The 16,498-nt window shown below is 41.9% G+C and overlaps 2 protein-coding genes across 6 annotated transcripts in view; both read right to left on the bottom strand.

The window, feature by feature from the left end:
• The window catches only part of LOC124047052 (SEC14 domain and spectrin repeat-containing protein 1), a 54,048-nt gene extending 53,064 nt beyond the window's left edge, over positions 1 to 984 (bottom strand). For both annotated transcript variants that reach the window (XM_046367769.1, XM_046367770.1), the window contains exon 1: positions 712 to 984. The gene's annotated coding sequence lies outside the window, so the exon portion shown is untranslated. The remainder of the gene's footprint in view (positions 1 to 711) is intronic.
• Positions 985 to 8,692: 7,708 nt separating this feature from the next.
• LOC124047014 (zinc finger protein 385B-like) overlaps positions 8,693 to 16,498 on the bottom strand; it is a 188,228-nt gene continuing 180,422 nt past the window's right edge. For all 4 annotated transcript variants that reach the window (XM_046367761.1, XM_046367768.1, XM_046367767.1 and 1 more), the window contains 4 exons: positions 14,680 to 15,057; positions 14,117 to 14,301; positions 13,546 to 13,647; positions 8,693 to 13,286 (listed from right to left, as the gene is read on the bottom strand). In XM_046367761.1, coding sequence (XP_046223717.1) covers positions 13,053 to 13,286; positions 13,546 to 13,647; positions 14,117 to 14,301; positions 14,680 to 15,057 — 899 coding nt within the window. In that variant the 3' untranslated portion in view covers positions 8,693 to 13,052. The remainder of the gene's footprint in view (positions 13,287 to 13,545; positions 13,648 to 14,116; positions 14,302 to 14,679; positions 15,058 to 16,498) is intronic.

The following is a 16,498-nucleotide window of genomic DNA, read 5'->3' as shown; positions in this document are numbered from 1 at the left end:
GCTGTAATTGATGACAATAACAATGCTACTTATTTTGATAAAAGGCACAATATTGTCCATTTGAATATTAGACTGCTACCAGAGCATTGATAATAGTTGTCCTTGCTTTCAAAGGTTGGCTTCAGTAATTCGATAATGATAACATTTTCAATGACATTACCAATGGCCACGACGCATTGGCTAGGTATGAAAGGGGCGTCTATGAGGTAGGCAATAATAGGCATGGTTGAGAATAAACAGACATACACTTTCTTACATTTAGGTTCAATTGCAAGTTTCGATATTAGGCTATCCTTATCTGTTGGCAGATCATTGTAGAATGGTTTTATAGCCAGGCACACAGCTATAGCCACGAGACAAAAGCCCTGAAATCGAAGGACCCACCTCCATGGCCTGTTCATCGCTCGAGCTCGTTTCGTACATTCTATCATGTAAGACCCTCTTCGTGATGTATGAAATGTATGATGATATAGCTACACATTTGCTCACCCGTGCTGAATAAGAAGCAGCGTTTGTATAACTGTAGCGGTAGCACGAGGTTTTCCACCAACAACTGGCTAGTGGCGATACAACCAACAGAAGCAATAAAACACTTGCATTAGAGTAGGCTATTGCAGACACAATGACATTGAATCCCGCTCTAACCGTGTTCCCATTATAATCCTTGATAATGTTGCATTTTAACGACCGAAGGGACGATTTCATTCTTACCTCAGACGAAACAGGACGAAGTGTGTACCGTTATACGATGTTGAATCAATGTAGTTTGTAGGAGGTGCAGCAGTAGGCAGCTGTTTCTAGTGAAAAATCGCAATGTTTATCTGACCGAGTACCGCTGATTTTTTGGACGGTTAGCCTACGCGATCACATCTATGTGATCACATCTTTCAAGGCTTTAGACGCCGTTATAAAAATTGTATCCTCAAAAGTTACAACACAGCCATATCGACACTGGATTTGCTATTGAAATATGGTTTGTTTTCAGGGGGCTGGACTTTTACTACAGAGGCCACTCCCAAACGGACAATACTTAGTGTTCTCTCTGCCCGGTAGAAACGGATTCAATGAGCCGTTTTCCATTCAAATGAAAAATATGCAAACTGTCAGATGTATTATTTATAAAACATTACTTTTTATTATCATATATAATGACAGTGATGGCAAAACATTTTATTGTTTAAAAATGTGAAGATTACATAAACATTTTATATTATATGTTTTATAAAGCTTTATAAACGTTATAACATGTTTATAAACATTTTATTATTATTTTAGAGACAGTAGGCTAGGTAACGCTACCGTAAAATGGTCTATAAATAGTTTATAAACTGTTAACTAGGCTTATACGTTTGTGGATAGTTTATACAGCTGTAATAAACAGTAGGCAAGGTAATTATAGTCACTATTATAATAATTATTATTAATGTGTTCATTCATGTGTAATTGTGTATTTGTTATTTAGATGCAACTGATGAAGATAAGAAACACAAATAAGTATGTTCTCTGATAAATGCTGAACATTTATGTTTTGGAAATTTCCTCCCAAGTCAACAATCAAACTAATTTCCAACAATAGACTTTGTATATGGTCCCTTAATTTAAATTCATTACATGTTTAATATGTGTTTTCTATAGTAATGAGGTGTGCAACGTATTTAGGATTATTGTGTCTCTGAAGAACCACTAGATGTCTCTGCCTTTCTATTCAAAGCTGTGATAAAATGTTCCCTGCTCACATGCATGAATCGAGCAGTTCAGATTCAGGGCAGGCATGTTTTTATATTACGCAGCATACAACATGTTGACTGTCATTCTGACCTTAATTAGCTCATTTACATAAACTGCAATTTCAAAGATTTTACTGAGTTACAGTTCATATAAGGAAATCAGTCCATTTAAATTAATTAATTAGGCCCTAATCTATGGATTTCACATGACTGTAATACAGATATGCATCTGTTGGTCACAGATACCTTTAAAAAAAAGCTGACCAACATTTGCCTCATGCAGTGCAACACATCTCCTTCGCATAGAGTTGATCAGGCTGTTGATTATGGCCTGTGGAATGTTGTCTCAATCATTTTCAATGGCTGTGCAAAGTTTCTAGATATTGGCGGGAACTGGAACACTCTGTTGAATACGTTGATCTAGACTCTAGAGCATCCCAAACATGCTCAATGGGTGACGTGTACAGATCCTTTCAACATGGGGCTGTGCATTATCATGCTCAAACATGAGGTGATGGCGGTGGATGAATGGCACAACAAATGTCCTAAGGATCTCATCACGGCATCTCTGTGCATTCATATTGACTCCAATAAAATGCAATTGTATTCGTTGTCCGTAGCTTATGCCTGCCCATACCATAACCCTACCGCCACCATGGGGCACTCTGTTCACAACGTTGACATCAGCAAACCGCTCGCCCACATGATCCTCCGTGAAGAGCACACTTCTCCAGCTTGCCAGTGGGTGTCGAAGGTGAGTATTTGCCCACTGAAGGTAGTTTATGGTAGAGAAATGAACATTAAATTATCTGGCAACAGATCTGGTGGACATTCCTGCAGTCAGCATGCCAATTGTAATCTCCCTCAAAACTTGAGACATCTGTGGCTTTGTGTTGTGTGACAAAACCATATTTTTGAGTGTCCCCAGCACAATGTGTACCTGAGTAATAATCATGCTGTTTAATCAGCTTCTTGATATGCCACACCTGTCAGGTGGATGGATTATCTTGGCAAAGGAAAAATGCTAACTAACAGGGATGTAAAGAAATTTGTTCACAACATTTGAGAGAAATAAGGTTTTTGTGCATATGGAACATTTCTGGGATCTTTTCTTTCAGCTCATGAAACATGGGACAAAAAAACATTTATATTTGTGTCCATTGTACATCCATATCTATACGATGACTTAGTATTCCAAGTCAAATTGATAAAAAAGGCCACGTGTAAAATATGACTGGCTGATTATGGTAAAGAAACTACTTTGTAGAAAGCACCATTGCGTTCAGTGGTAATGATGAGATGCTGGGCAGTCTGCAATGATTGTGTGGATGTAGGCCTATTCGTACTGTAATTGCTGCCTATCTCCCTATCGACCAAACAGATAGAATGTAAGATGAAGTTGTGTGGGCTGTATGTTTAGCTAAACCTGAAAGAGTCTGAGAGTGCTAAACATAACATTGTGTTGGCTGTATGTTTAAACCTGACGTCGACTCAGAGTGTTAAATGTGGAGGTGTGTTGGCTTTGAGATCAGACAGAGCAAAGTACTTGGAGTTACTTAGTTATATCAGAGGAGGCAGTAGGCACAACACATATGAGTAATACCTGCCAAGCAAAAAGAAGGCTTTATACAACATTTCTGCACTGAACAGAAAGCTATACAGGATTATACAGTATATCACCGGATTAGGAGAAGTGACTAAATATGCACTGTCAAGAAAATATTTGAGATTCCATCTAGCATCTTTTGACAAAGTAGGTACAGTCCCTATACATGTATCATAATTACAGATATTGGGATCTCTATCCAATCTACAGTTGACGTCGGAAGTTTACATACACTTAGGTTGGAGTCATTAAAACTTGTTTTTCAACCACTAACAAACTATAGTTTTGGCAAGTCGGTTAGGAAATCTACTTTGTGCATGACACAAGTAATTTTCCCAACAATTGTTTACAGACAGATTATTTCACTTCTAATTGTCACACCCTGACCTTAGTTATCTTTGTTTTCTTTATTATTTTGGTTGGGTCAGGGTGTGATGAGGGTGGTATATGTGTTTTTGCCTTGTCTAGGGTTTTTTGTACATCTATGGGGTTTTGATTTGACTAGGTAAATGTAGGTCTATGGTGGCCTGAATTGGTTCCCAATCAGAGGCAGCTGTTTATCGTTGTCTCTGATTGGGGATCCTATTTAGGTTGATATTTCCAATGTGTGGGTTATTGTCTACGTGAAGTTGCATGTCAGCATTCGGTTTATCATAGCTTCACGTTCGTTTTGTTAGTTTGTTTAAGTGTTCTTCATTAATTAAAGAAGAATGTATTCTTATCACGCTGTGCCTTGGTCTCATCGTTACGACGAACATGACAGAATAACCCACCAAATAAGCACCAAGCAGCATGTGAATAAGGAGCGGACATCCTGGGCGCGGGAGAAATATGAGTGGAGGACATCCTGGACCTGGGAGGAGGTAATGGCAGGGGACAAGACCCTGCCATGGAAGCAGGTGGAGATAGCACAGGAGGAAAGGCAACGATACAAGGAGCCAAGGCAACCACAGAAACCCCAATAATTATTTTGGGTGGGCACATGGAGCAGTCGGCGGAGCCAAGGAGTAAACCAGAGCCAGTCTGGGAGAAGAAGGAGGATTCGGATGAGAGAAATGGGGGAGTTGTTGAGTTAATAATAATAATAATATATGCCATTTAGCAGACGCTTTTATCCAAAGCGACTTACAGTCATGTGTGCATACATTCTACGTATGGGTGGTCCCGGGGATCGAACCCACTACCCTGACGTTACAAGCGCCATGCTCTACCAACTGAGCTACACAGGGGATGCACGGATTTGGAATAAAAGAACATGTTGTCAGTTTGGTGCCACCTGAGTCAGCTCTCCGTACTCGTCCTGAAATGTGTATTAATGTTCCGGAACAATTGATGCCGGCTATACACACCAGGTCTCCAGTGTACCTTCAAGACCCAGTGCGTCCTGTGCCAACTCCTCGCACTGTCCCTCAAGTGCACTTTCCCAGTCAGGTGTGTCCTGTTCCTGCTCCTCGCACTCTCCCTCCAGTGCGCCTCCAGAGTCCAGTATGTCCTGTTCCTGCTACCCGCACTCGCCCTGAGGTGCGTGTCACCAGCCCGGTACCACCAGTGCCGGCACCACGCACCAAGCCTACAGTGTACCTCGGCAATCCAGTACGCCCTGTTCCTCCTCCCCGCACTCGCCCTGAGGTGCGTGTCACCAGCCCGGTACTACCAGTTCCAGCACCACGCACCAGGCATCCAGTGCACCTTCAGGGTCCAGTACACCCTGTTCCTGCTCCTCGCACTCACCCTGAGGTGCGTGTCTCCAGCCCGGTACCACCAGTACCGGCACCACGCACCAGGCCTACAGTGCGCCTCTGCAGTCCAAAGCGTCCGGCGAAAGTACCCAGTCCAGAGCATCCGGCGACAGTACCCAGTCCAGAGCGTCCGGCGACAGTACCCAGTCCAGAGCGTCCGGCGACAGTACCCAGTCCAGAGCATCCAGCGACAGTACCCAGTCCAGAGCATCCGGCGACAGTACCCAGTCCAGAGCGTCCGGCGACAGTACCCAGTCCAGAGCGTCCGGCGACAGTACCCAGTCCAGAGCGTCCGGCGACAGTACCCAGTCCAGAGCGTCCGGCGACAGTTCACAGACCGGAACCCCTTAGGACGGGCCACAGTCCGGAACCTCCTACGACGGGCCACATTCCGGAACCTCCTACGACGGGCCACAGTCTGGGGCCTCCCCAGCGACGGTCCCCAGCCCGGGGTCTCCAGCGACGGTCCCCAACCCGGGGACTCCAGCGACGGTCCCCAGCCCGGGGTCTCCAGCCACGGGCCCCAGTCCAGAACATCCGACGGTGATCCACAGGTCTGTGCTACAAGAACGGACTCAATGTAAAGAAGGGGGGCAGCGTCCAGAACCAGAGACGCCACCGAGGTTAGATGCCCACCCAGACCCTCCGATATAGGTTTAGGTTTGCGGCCGGGAGTCCGCACCTTTGGGGGGGGGGTACTGTCACGTCCTGATTAATAAGTATATACCTACCGTGGTAGGTTTTGTGGGTTTTACACTCTTATATAGGTGTCATATCTAGCTATAAAACAATGCAATACTTGTAAATGTCACAACAGGTCTAACTATCTGTCATTTTATCAACTCCGGCTACCCGTTATACAACGGGTGGGTCTAATCCTGAATGCTGATTGGTTAAAGCCGCATTCAAACCTGTGTCTATTCCACAAATTACCACCAGCTAAATCTATGACATTAAAATGCCTCTTTAATCCACTGTCTCATCAGCCCAGCCAGGCAATTTATAAACTTGATCTCCACCGTAAAATACATTTACACAATATCTCACATTTCTTTTAGACTAACATTTCGTTTTCAACAGCGGAGATTTTATAAACCTTATTGTCTGTCTCTCTGACATTTGTAACATTGTTTCAATATTCAAACTCTCCAGCTATCACATAGTAATGAACATGCCGGTACTCGGGATGAGACAGACAGGCAGTCAGCTTTTATTAGCCAGTCGAAGTCAAGAATCAGCCTAATTGTTATGGATATATACAAATAAATATCAATAGAAAACAGGTACAACAAAACGAAGTGCAGCTAGATTGCAGTCTTTCCAGAATCAGTTTGAAGTGATTGTGTTAGCGGTGTTGTTGGTTAGCTGCCCTGAACAAGTGTCCTGACGAGAGAGACACATTTTCTATGCCAGGCGAAGTTGCACCTCATCAGCTTATTGTTATGGATGTATCCAAATAAACGTCCCAAGAAAACAGCTTAAACAAATGCTACTTTGTTGTTATCCTGGCTGCACTGTTTGATGTGACTGCAAGTTAGCCGTAGTTGGCTAGCTAACAAGCAAGTCATAAGAACGTGGCCAGCCATTATGGCAATGGGACATTCAGATCGAACAATTGGGTTGCGTCCATAGATACAGAGCAAAAAGGCTTGAAATAGTATTAATAAATTCATAAAAATAATGTTTTTAATTCAAATATGTAAATGATCATGTCAATATGTTGGTAACCTGTTGTATAAAAGTGATAATGCCCGCGAAGCTGGTGTTTGGAGGATATATTGGCACTGTTTTCTAACACCAACCGTGCCAATATATCCTCCAAACACTGGCTTCTTGGGCATTATCACTCAACTATAACAGTTGTGTTAGTTGTTATGACATATTATGACATTCTAGCTGTTCTTGCCATAATATGGAGTTGGTCTTTTACCAAATAGGGCTAACTTCTATATACCACCCTACCTTGCAACAACACAACTGTTTGGTTCAGTTGCATTGAGAAGGAAATAAATTCCACAAATTAACTTTTAACAAGGCACACCTGTTAATTTAAATGCATTCCAGGTAACTACCTCATGAAGCTGGTTGAGGGAATGCCAAGAGTGTGCAAAGCTGTCATCAAAGCAAAGGGTGGCTACTTTGAAGAATCTCAAATATAAAATATATTTGGATTTGTTTAATACTTTTTTGGTGACTACATGATTCCACATGTGTTATTTCCATAGTTTCGATATCTTCACTATTGTAGAAAATAGTCCAATTTAAAGAAAAACCGTGGAATGAGTATACCTAAATAAATCACAGACAGTGTCACCAGCAAAGCAGCCATTCAGTTGTGTTATGACAAGGGGTGGTATACATAAGATAACCCAATTTGGTAAAAGACCAAGTCCATATTATGGCAAGAACAGCTCAAATAAGCAAAGAGAAATGACAGTCCATCATTACTTTAAGACATGAAGGTCTGTCAATGTGGAACATTTCTTCAAGCGCAGTCGCAGAAACCATCAAGCGCTATGATGAAACTGGCTCTCATGAGGACCGCCATAGTAATGGAAGACCCAGAGTTACCTCTGCTGCAGAGGAAACGTTCATTAGAGTTAACTCCACCTCAGATTGCAGCCCAAATAAATGCTTCCCAGAGTTCAAGTAACAGACACATCTCAAAATCAACTGTTCAGAGGAGACTGTGTTAATCAGGCCATCATGGTTGAATTGCTGCAAAGAAACCACTACTAAAGGACACCAATAATAAGAACAGACTTGCTTGGGCCAAGAAACACGAGCAATGGACATTAGACTAGTGGAAATCTGTCCTTAGGTCCAAATGTGAGATTTTTGGTTCCAACCACCTTGTCCTTGTGAGACGCAGAGTAGGTGAATGGATGATCACCGCATGTGTGGTTCCCACCATGAAGCATAGAGGAGGAGGTGATGGTGTGGGGGTTGCTTTGCTGGTGACACTGTCAGTGATTTATTTAGAATTCAAGGCACACTTAACCAGCATGACTACCGCTGCAGAATGCTGTGGTAGCCATCCCATCTGGTTTGCGCTTAGTGGGACTATCATTTTGTTTTTAAACAGCACAATGACCCAACACAACTCTGGGGTGTGTAAGGGCTATTTGACCAAGAAGGAGAGTGATGGAGTCCTGCATCAGATGACCTGACCCCACAATCACCCGACCTCAACCCAATTGAGATGGTTTGGGCTGAGCTGGACTGCAGAGTGAAGGAAAAGCAGCCAACAAGTGATCAGCATATGTGGGAACTCCTTCAACTGTTGGAAAAGCATTCCAGGTGAAGCTGGTTGAGAGAATGCCAAGAGTGTACAAAGCTGTCATCAAGGCAAGGGTGGCTACTTTGAAGAATCTAAAATATAACATATTAAACACTTTTTTGGTTACTACATGATTCCATGTGTTCATTTCATAGTTTTGATGTATTCACTATTATTCTACAATGTAGAAAGTAGTAAAACATAAAGATAAACCCTGGAATGAGGTGTGCCCAAACTTTTGACTGGTACTGTATATATTGAGTGATGTCGTAACACAGATGAACATATGTTAGATAGTGTTGTTTATTGCCAGAGTAAAGCAACTTCTAAACTAGGCAAATGTACTGTAGCTGGACATATGCTGCTGCTGGCATAGTACACAATATGTTCCAGATTAGATAACCTCCTAAGCCTCATATTAGATCATATTTATATGCTGAATATTAATTTGAATATGTATATAATTTAATCATATATATTTTTTAATCAAAAGGACATGATGGATTATGCTGCACAAATCTCAATGACTGAATTTTGTAGGAGAAGAACCTAAAAAGTTGTTCATGTAAATGAATAGTAATATTTTCAGTTGCATTTGAAATCGTTTATAATATGTATAATCATGATATCTTCCTATATCATAACATATTCATTTAGCAGGATATATTAGAACCTAAAATGTGTTAATTAAGAAATGTTCTTTATAATATTCAAAATACGAGTGATATGTTTAGGTATTTAATAAAAACAAATAAACAAATAAAATGTTTAACAAACAAACAAACAAATAATAAAACAATTCCATATCTCAAATACAACTGAATGTATGCATCAACTGCATCAATAAACATAAAGTGAAAATAAATACTGTACATGTCACACAGAGTATATGATGATATGATGATCTTATATCTCTTTCAATGAACATCCCTTTCATTGACAATCTATACATCAGGTCTCCTTTATAAACTATATTCAATTAATTAATTCAATAATTACAATTATTTTTCAGTTATGGAAAATAAAATTGTAATATGGGAGCAAATCCTCCAAATATATACATTTATTTGAAGAGGTACATTTCAAGTTCAATGTATCTTGTATTTTCTGTAATGTTGGAGTGGATTGCTTTTTTTCAACTTAAAAAATATAAATACCTCGTCTGTCTGTCCCCCTCCGTAACATACTGTACAACTAGTATTGCAACTTGGAAAGGGTGATACAAACAGGGTTCGTGTCAATTCCATTTCAATTCAGTCAATTATTGAAAACTGAAATAAACTGAAGTTTACAGATGTAGGATTTTAATTTGATCACCCTGTTGTTGCAGGAAATATTTTAAACTAAAGCCTTCAAGGGTTAGTTATTTCCACTTAAAAATGTCAGACTTTATTTGGCCTAACACATTTTTTATCAACTCCGGCTAAAATGTCCATGAATTATAATCCACACAATAAATGACATGTCCGGTTGCTGACGGATTATTTTCCTGTTTTGAGAAACTGGTCAAACATCCGTACTTCCTGAATTCACTCATTACAAGTGATGAAAACTAATAGATTCTACTATTTCTCTAAGAAATGATTGACTGATGATTACATCATTTACAGAAGGAACAATGTACTTTAAGGGTCAAGTCCTGACTTGAGATCTGCACACTTAAAAAACACTTAGAATCTCACTGCCGATAGACTGCCAATAGGTACTTATGACAGTGGGAGGCCATTCCTTGTCTTGCTAGAACAAAAGAGGTACCTGCTGTGTGCCGATCCAGTAGTGACAAACTTACCATTTCTACATGTAGAATCGCCATGCTCATCAGTGCCAACAAATTTACTTTGAGCCAATCAGAGAGCACGAACCCCCATTTGGGAAAATCAACAGGAGTGACAACAAGTGACAACATTTTCTCCGTATATCCACAGATGAGCCAGTCACACTTCATATACAATGTAGGCTATGGAATGGTAGATAGGTAAGTGTACAGACAGAATGCATACAACACTAAATAATTCCTGGAAGCTAGCTAACCACTTTATCTAGTATTGACATTTGTCACGTATATTCCCTCTCTGGCCTCTAGGTCACCAGACTGCTGAGTATTACGCACACCTGTCACCATAGTCACGCGCACCAGCGCTTATTGACACTCACCTGGACTCCATCACCTCCTTGAATACCTGCTCTATTTATGTCACTCCCTTTGGTTCCTTCCCCAGGCATTATTGTTTCTGTTTCATGTCGGTGCACTGTTAGTGTTTCTTGTTTTGTTCATGTTCGTTTATTTATTAAATATATTCACTGCCTGAACTTGCTTCCCGACTCTCAGCGTACATCGCTACGACATTATAATTAAATCACAATGAATTAGCTAGTTTCCATGAAACAGCTGCCTGTGTTAGCTGCGGAGTTAGTGCGGTGTCCTTAGCTAGTGTGCTAGCTATGCTAACATTAGCTAGCTAGCTAAACATTTGGCTATGGGCTGGCACTGGCTGTATGTAGGGTGTCCACCCACATTGGGCAAATTAAACTTTGGTGATGACGTTTCACTTCCTTATGTTATAAAATGCATTTTATCAAGACAAATATGATTCTTCATGTTCTGAATCCTTCAGTGGGGTCTTTTTCAAGCATACTGTATCATTAACATTGTATCCAAAAAGTCTGATTTCTTAACCTAATACATCTGTTAATGAGCACTGAGCTCTGCTGAAACTTTTGAGAATTTTAAAGTGTATTTGTGGTTGTCTTCCAAGTGCTGAATTAAATGTAAAAGGCTTTGAAAATAAAGAGCTTGCAGTACACTCAGTGCTCTGTTGACATGTGGCAGAGATACGCTTGTTAATGTGAGAAGTCTTTGAAAAGAATAGGAACTTTACATTTATATGAGCAGTGTTTACTAAAATATGAAAATACTACTTGTCATGTTTCAAAATGTATATTTATCTTACCTCTATATTGTATTATGTCATCTGGATTTTAAAAGAAAGATGACGAGTTTAATGGTAAGCCTGTTATTTAGCCTTAATTCTCGCACAGCATCCAGCCTAGATGATGCAATGCTATTTTCTAGATTTTTTACCTATTTTTTTCTCTGACCTCCATTGATTTAGTCAGCCAAATTGTATCCATCCTACAAGGATAAAATCTCCAATAAGCTTTGAGCAGATTATGATAGAGACATGAGGTTTAGACAATTTTTGTTGTTGTTGGGATTTGTATAAATAATTAACATATTATTTTACCCATTGGTCAAAAGATGCATTTTGATTGGACACCCTACAGTATGTGATTTTTATGTGAGTAAATGAAATGGTTTCTTCGTCATCTTGCTAGGTAGTTATCTAGCTGTGGCCATTTGGCTAGTATCAACAAGGGCTTTCTACAATATAGCAACATTAGCACTGCAGCTAACATTGGAATCTAGACCATAAGGAACGCACACGGACATGTATTGCCAAACAATGCTACTGCCACCTTCTGGTTTGGAGTATTTTAACAAGGCTGAGTGGCTGACGACTTCAAGGTCTTTGCTGTGTTAACACTAAAGATATTCACTGCCGACACTCTGTTCCGAGGTGCTAAGTACTGTCGGCAGGCAAACGTTTGACAATCCTACCGGTGTGTTTGAGCTTTAACTTTTCTTTAACAGACTTGAAGTCTCCCATTGACCTGAATCCATCTCAAGTTAACATTTGGCTCTTACTGAAAAACCAAGAGAATGGTTTCTCTCTCTAAAGTGGAGGAACTGAGAACACTGTTACAAAACAATTACTATGAATATCTACTGTAAGTTGAAGCCAGACTATTTGACGATCATAACGGAGATTCAGCTTTTTGCCTTCCACAATCCAGGACAGAACAGTGGCCAAAACTGCATTACTGTATTAACGTACAGTCCATGACTCATGACCTCAAGCAACAACTGTGAAAGTGCAATGATACCGTTTTTCACACTACTGGTCTAGACCAAGCAGAGCCACACTGAACTGCTCTGACCTGGTTGCACATCCACCGTAGTTGCTTAAACCGTACTGGAAAGGACAATGTGAGTAGAAAATATCCAAGCCAGCCCATTGCTGTTCAGGTTGGCCCTATAGTGTGAATAGGGTATGACTGTGCTTCTGTCTGGGGGCTGTTATGAGGAACACTGTCATACGCATGTAGCTAGAGCTGTCCATTATTTTAATCAAATAGGAAGACTATGGTAATTCAAGTCATTCAGGAAGCTGTTTGATGCTCTTTATTATTCCACAAGATCCCAATACTTAGACCCTCGGTGGTCTTAGCGAGCCCACTGTACCTCTGTTCTTCATGCTTCAGGGCAACGCACGCAGACAGGCAAGTTCAATCAAATAAATACACTGTTGTTCGTTCAAGCTTCGCAGTGTAGTAGTCCTATCAGTTTAGTGCACCGGGGAGGTACTGTCTGTAGTAGGATGTCATCCACTCACTGTTCCACGTGGTCAGAGGAGACCTGTTTGTCTACTCATGTCATTTTCCCCTTTGTGTTACTGTCCGTCTGGCTCCCTGGCTCATACTGATACACAGGGTTGTGTCCATTAGGGCACACCGTAGGGAAAACGGGAGACAAAAACAAGCATTAATTAGTGGACGAGCTCAGATAGTACCACCCTGATTCACTCAGTTTCTGTCATTCTCTGCCTACTGAACACGACCCTGGTGTCACGATCCAGGAATCAGTATGGGGCGAAGAGTATAGAGCCGGTGGTGGGCCGGATGGGCCCTGGAGCAGCCCGGAGGAAGGAGCCCATGGAGCCCATAGAGCCTGGGAGGCCAGCAGTCTGAAAGATAGAGGAGTTGGGCCGCGGGTGCAGGGTGATAGAGGGGACAGTGGTGGGGCAGAAGGGGTTGGAGAGGAAAGCAGCAGGGGAGATAGGCTTCACCAGGTCCTTCTGAAGAGCCAGCTTTGCCTGAAGGAGAGAATAGGATAGGATAGGATGGGAGAGGAGAGGAGTTAAATAAGAAAGCAAATCTATTGATAATGCAATTAGCTACAAAAACAAGCCATTATTTTCAATGAGCATAAAGGCCCCTCTTTTAGCCCACTGATGCATCAATATTCTTAAATGCTTTTTTAAGAAACTGCCAATAAATGTATTAACAATTCATCCCTGAAGACGAATCAACTTTTCTTGAGGGGCTTTGATTAGGAACATATATGATACATACAGCTAGGACTGTGGAGCTGCGTTGTTGTTTGTTGTAAGGGCTGTATTTGGGTTTCATCGGTTTCCCAGCCACTCTGTCCTTGTGCCTTCTGCTGGAGATGTGCTGACAAAATACAACAAAAAAGGTCAGTGACGTAACTGTGTGTGAATCCTTATGGGCCCTGATCAAAGGTGGTGCACTATAAAGGGTATAGGGTGCCATATGGGACACGTATTTTGGTGAGCCAATTATAAAAAGCCTGTAAGGTCCCTTCAAGCTGTAACAAGACAACAAGCACTGCATACTTGAGTTCCCAAAGTGAAATCAATTTGACATGTAAAAAAAATATATTTAGAGGTGAATTCAAGGATTTGAAATAAGTCATTTCCCAGAATGTGTTTTCCACAGTTCCCCCTCTGACCATACTGTATTGTGATTGACCTAATATCGGCACCAGGAAATCTCACAAATCTTGCATGCGTGCTGGCTGCTGATCAGCTAAGATTTATTTATTCATTTGTGCACAAGAAAATTAAAGAGAGGTAAAAACCCAAGGGTCTTGAAAGGCCTGTGACAAGACACTATGGTGTACCTGTTTGAGCTGTATTTCTGAGTTGACATGGACGTCACAGATCTCACAATAGAATGTCTTGTTCTGCAGTCCGGAGCCTTTCAGCACGGTGGTGGCCTGAACTTTGAGCTTTGAGCCCGGTCTGGGATAGGCCTTAATTGGGCCTGCGCCGTTCCTCGCCTCAAGCATAGTTTTGTGTTTCGAACCTTCAGGGGAGAGAAGAAAGGGCAAAAACATAATTAAATATATTGCACATGGAAAATACCATAAATAAAACATAAAAATAACACTATTTAATTTGTTTGGTTTAAAAGTAGAACAAATTTTGTTTTCCCATCCAAAATGTTCACTGGTCAGCTTGAGATCCAACAGTGTTTCTCTGACCTGGGTATTACGTCTAACTTCACTATAACTACATAACAGCCATATGTGTCAATGTTAGCTAACAAACATCTCACATATTGAGCCCGTATGCAAGCCCCCCTCCCCCTCCCCCCACCCAACACACACACGCACTCCTCGGGAGGAGTAACACTAACGTTAACAAGGCGGTCGAGCAAACAGAAACAGATGCTGGAACACACCTGTGTTGTGGGCCTCCAGCTGTGATAGAGAGTTGACGGCCACTTTGCAAAGCGAACAGTACAGGAGCTTTTTGGCTTTTTCCTCCTCCTCCGACTCTGGCGTGGGCTGAGTTGCTGTAGCAGCAGCAGTGTTTGGGGCCGTGAGCACAGGCTTGGTGCTGATGCTGCCACTGCTCTTCATAACAGGCCCCTGTAGTTGTACTTGTGTAGCTGATGGGGGGCTGGCAGGCGTGGGATCACATAGGACGGGATTACAGGGACCGGGGACGGCCATGGCTGTTAAAGCTGCCAGAGAGGAGGAGGTGGAGATGACGGGGACGAAAGAATTTGGAGAAGCCAAGGTTTTATCTGCCGTGCTAGGAGGCACTGCGATTTGTTCTGAGATCAAGAAAGAAAGAGGGAGGGAGAGAGGGAGAGGGAAAAAGAGAGAGACACAACATCTGACAGTTAGTCTTGGAGCGTTAACAATATTACAATTTTTGGTGACACATTCCCTTATATTTTTATTTTGGTGTGTTGCGTAAGAGTTTGATCCCTGGGGGATCAGTTGAGTAGCAGTAGCAGGATCGAGCTATTGGCCAGTGGTGTTTTCTGTATCTTTATCTCTCTCTCTCTCTCTGTGTGTGTGTGTGTGTGTGTGTGTGTGTGTGTGTGTGTGTGTGTGTGTGTGTGTGTGTGTGTGTGTGTGTGTGTGTGTGTGTGTGTGTGTGTGTGTGTGTGTGTGTGTGTGTGTGTGTGTGTGTGTGTGTGTGTGCGTGCGTGCGTGCGTGCGTGCGTGCGTGCGTGCGTGCGTGCGTGCGTGCGTGCGTATGTATGTTGTGCTTCAATGTGGCCCTCTGTCAATTTTACAGAGCCTAGTTGTCAAACTATTGTCCCCTCTATTTTGACACTGAGACGCCCTGTCCCTCCACCCACTCAGAACCATGTACTGTACCAGAACACTATGGTGGACATTGCCACAAGGTAAGGCGCCTGAACTCATGCTCACACCCACAGTCCCACACCTTCCCTCCACCCCTCCTTTCCTTCCACCGCTTCTCACACACCACACCACATCCACCCTCCAAACCCATGCTCCAACGCCCTGCATTAGGAACGCACTGTAGCTTTTTCCATGAATGTCATTTTGCATTTGTGATCCTCTCAGAAAGTTGTGTAGTATTCTCTTCAGAGAATAGTGCTCTCTTTACACCAATTATACCAGCTGGCACTATGACATCTACAAGCAACACGCCACTACACTGGTCTATTGTCACGACTTCTACCGAAGTCGTTGCCTCTCCTTGTTCGGGCGGTGCTCGGTGTTCGACATCACCAGTCTTCTAGCCATCATTGATCCATTTTTCATTTTCCATTGGTTTTGTCTTGTCTTCCCACACACCTGTTTTCAATCCCATTCATTACCTGTTGTGTATTTAACCCTCTGTTTCCCCTCATGTCTTTGTCAGAAATTGTTTTATTGTCAGTGTTGTTTATTGTTGTGTTGGTGCGCGACGGGTCCTCGTACCCATGTTCATGTCTGTACTTTTAGTGTTATGAAGCATGTTCCTTGGACGTTTATTAAAAGACTCCATTTACACTCCATTTTGACTCTCCTGCGCCTGACTTCCCCGCCACCTATACACACGGCATTGACATCTATATTTGGTCTAAACTAGCATTTGAAAGTCTTCATTAAACCTTGCTTCATTAACTCTGATTTTCACAAAAACTATTATATGTACTCTTTGAAGACAGTTTGTAAAGTTAACATAACATTTCCTAAGATAAGGTTATTAAATACATTTGGGTGGCAATGTGTATCCAACCGGGTCAATAG

Source organism: Oncorhynchus gorbuscha, linkage group LG01, assembly GCF_021184085.1.
Source record: "Oncorhynchus gorbuscha isolate QuinsamMale2020 ecotype Even-year linkage group LG01, OgorEven_v1.0, whole genome shotgun sequence".
Classification (NCBI taxonomy): domain Eukaryota; kingdom Metazoa; phylum Chordata; class Actinopteri; order Salmoniformes; family Salmonidae; genus Oncorhynchus; species Oncorhynchus gorbuscha.
The sequence above is the reverse complement of the archived record's forward strand: the minus strand, read 5'-3'. Positions and strand labels throughout refer to the sequence as shown.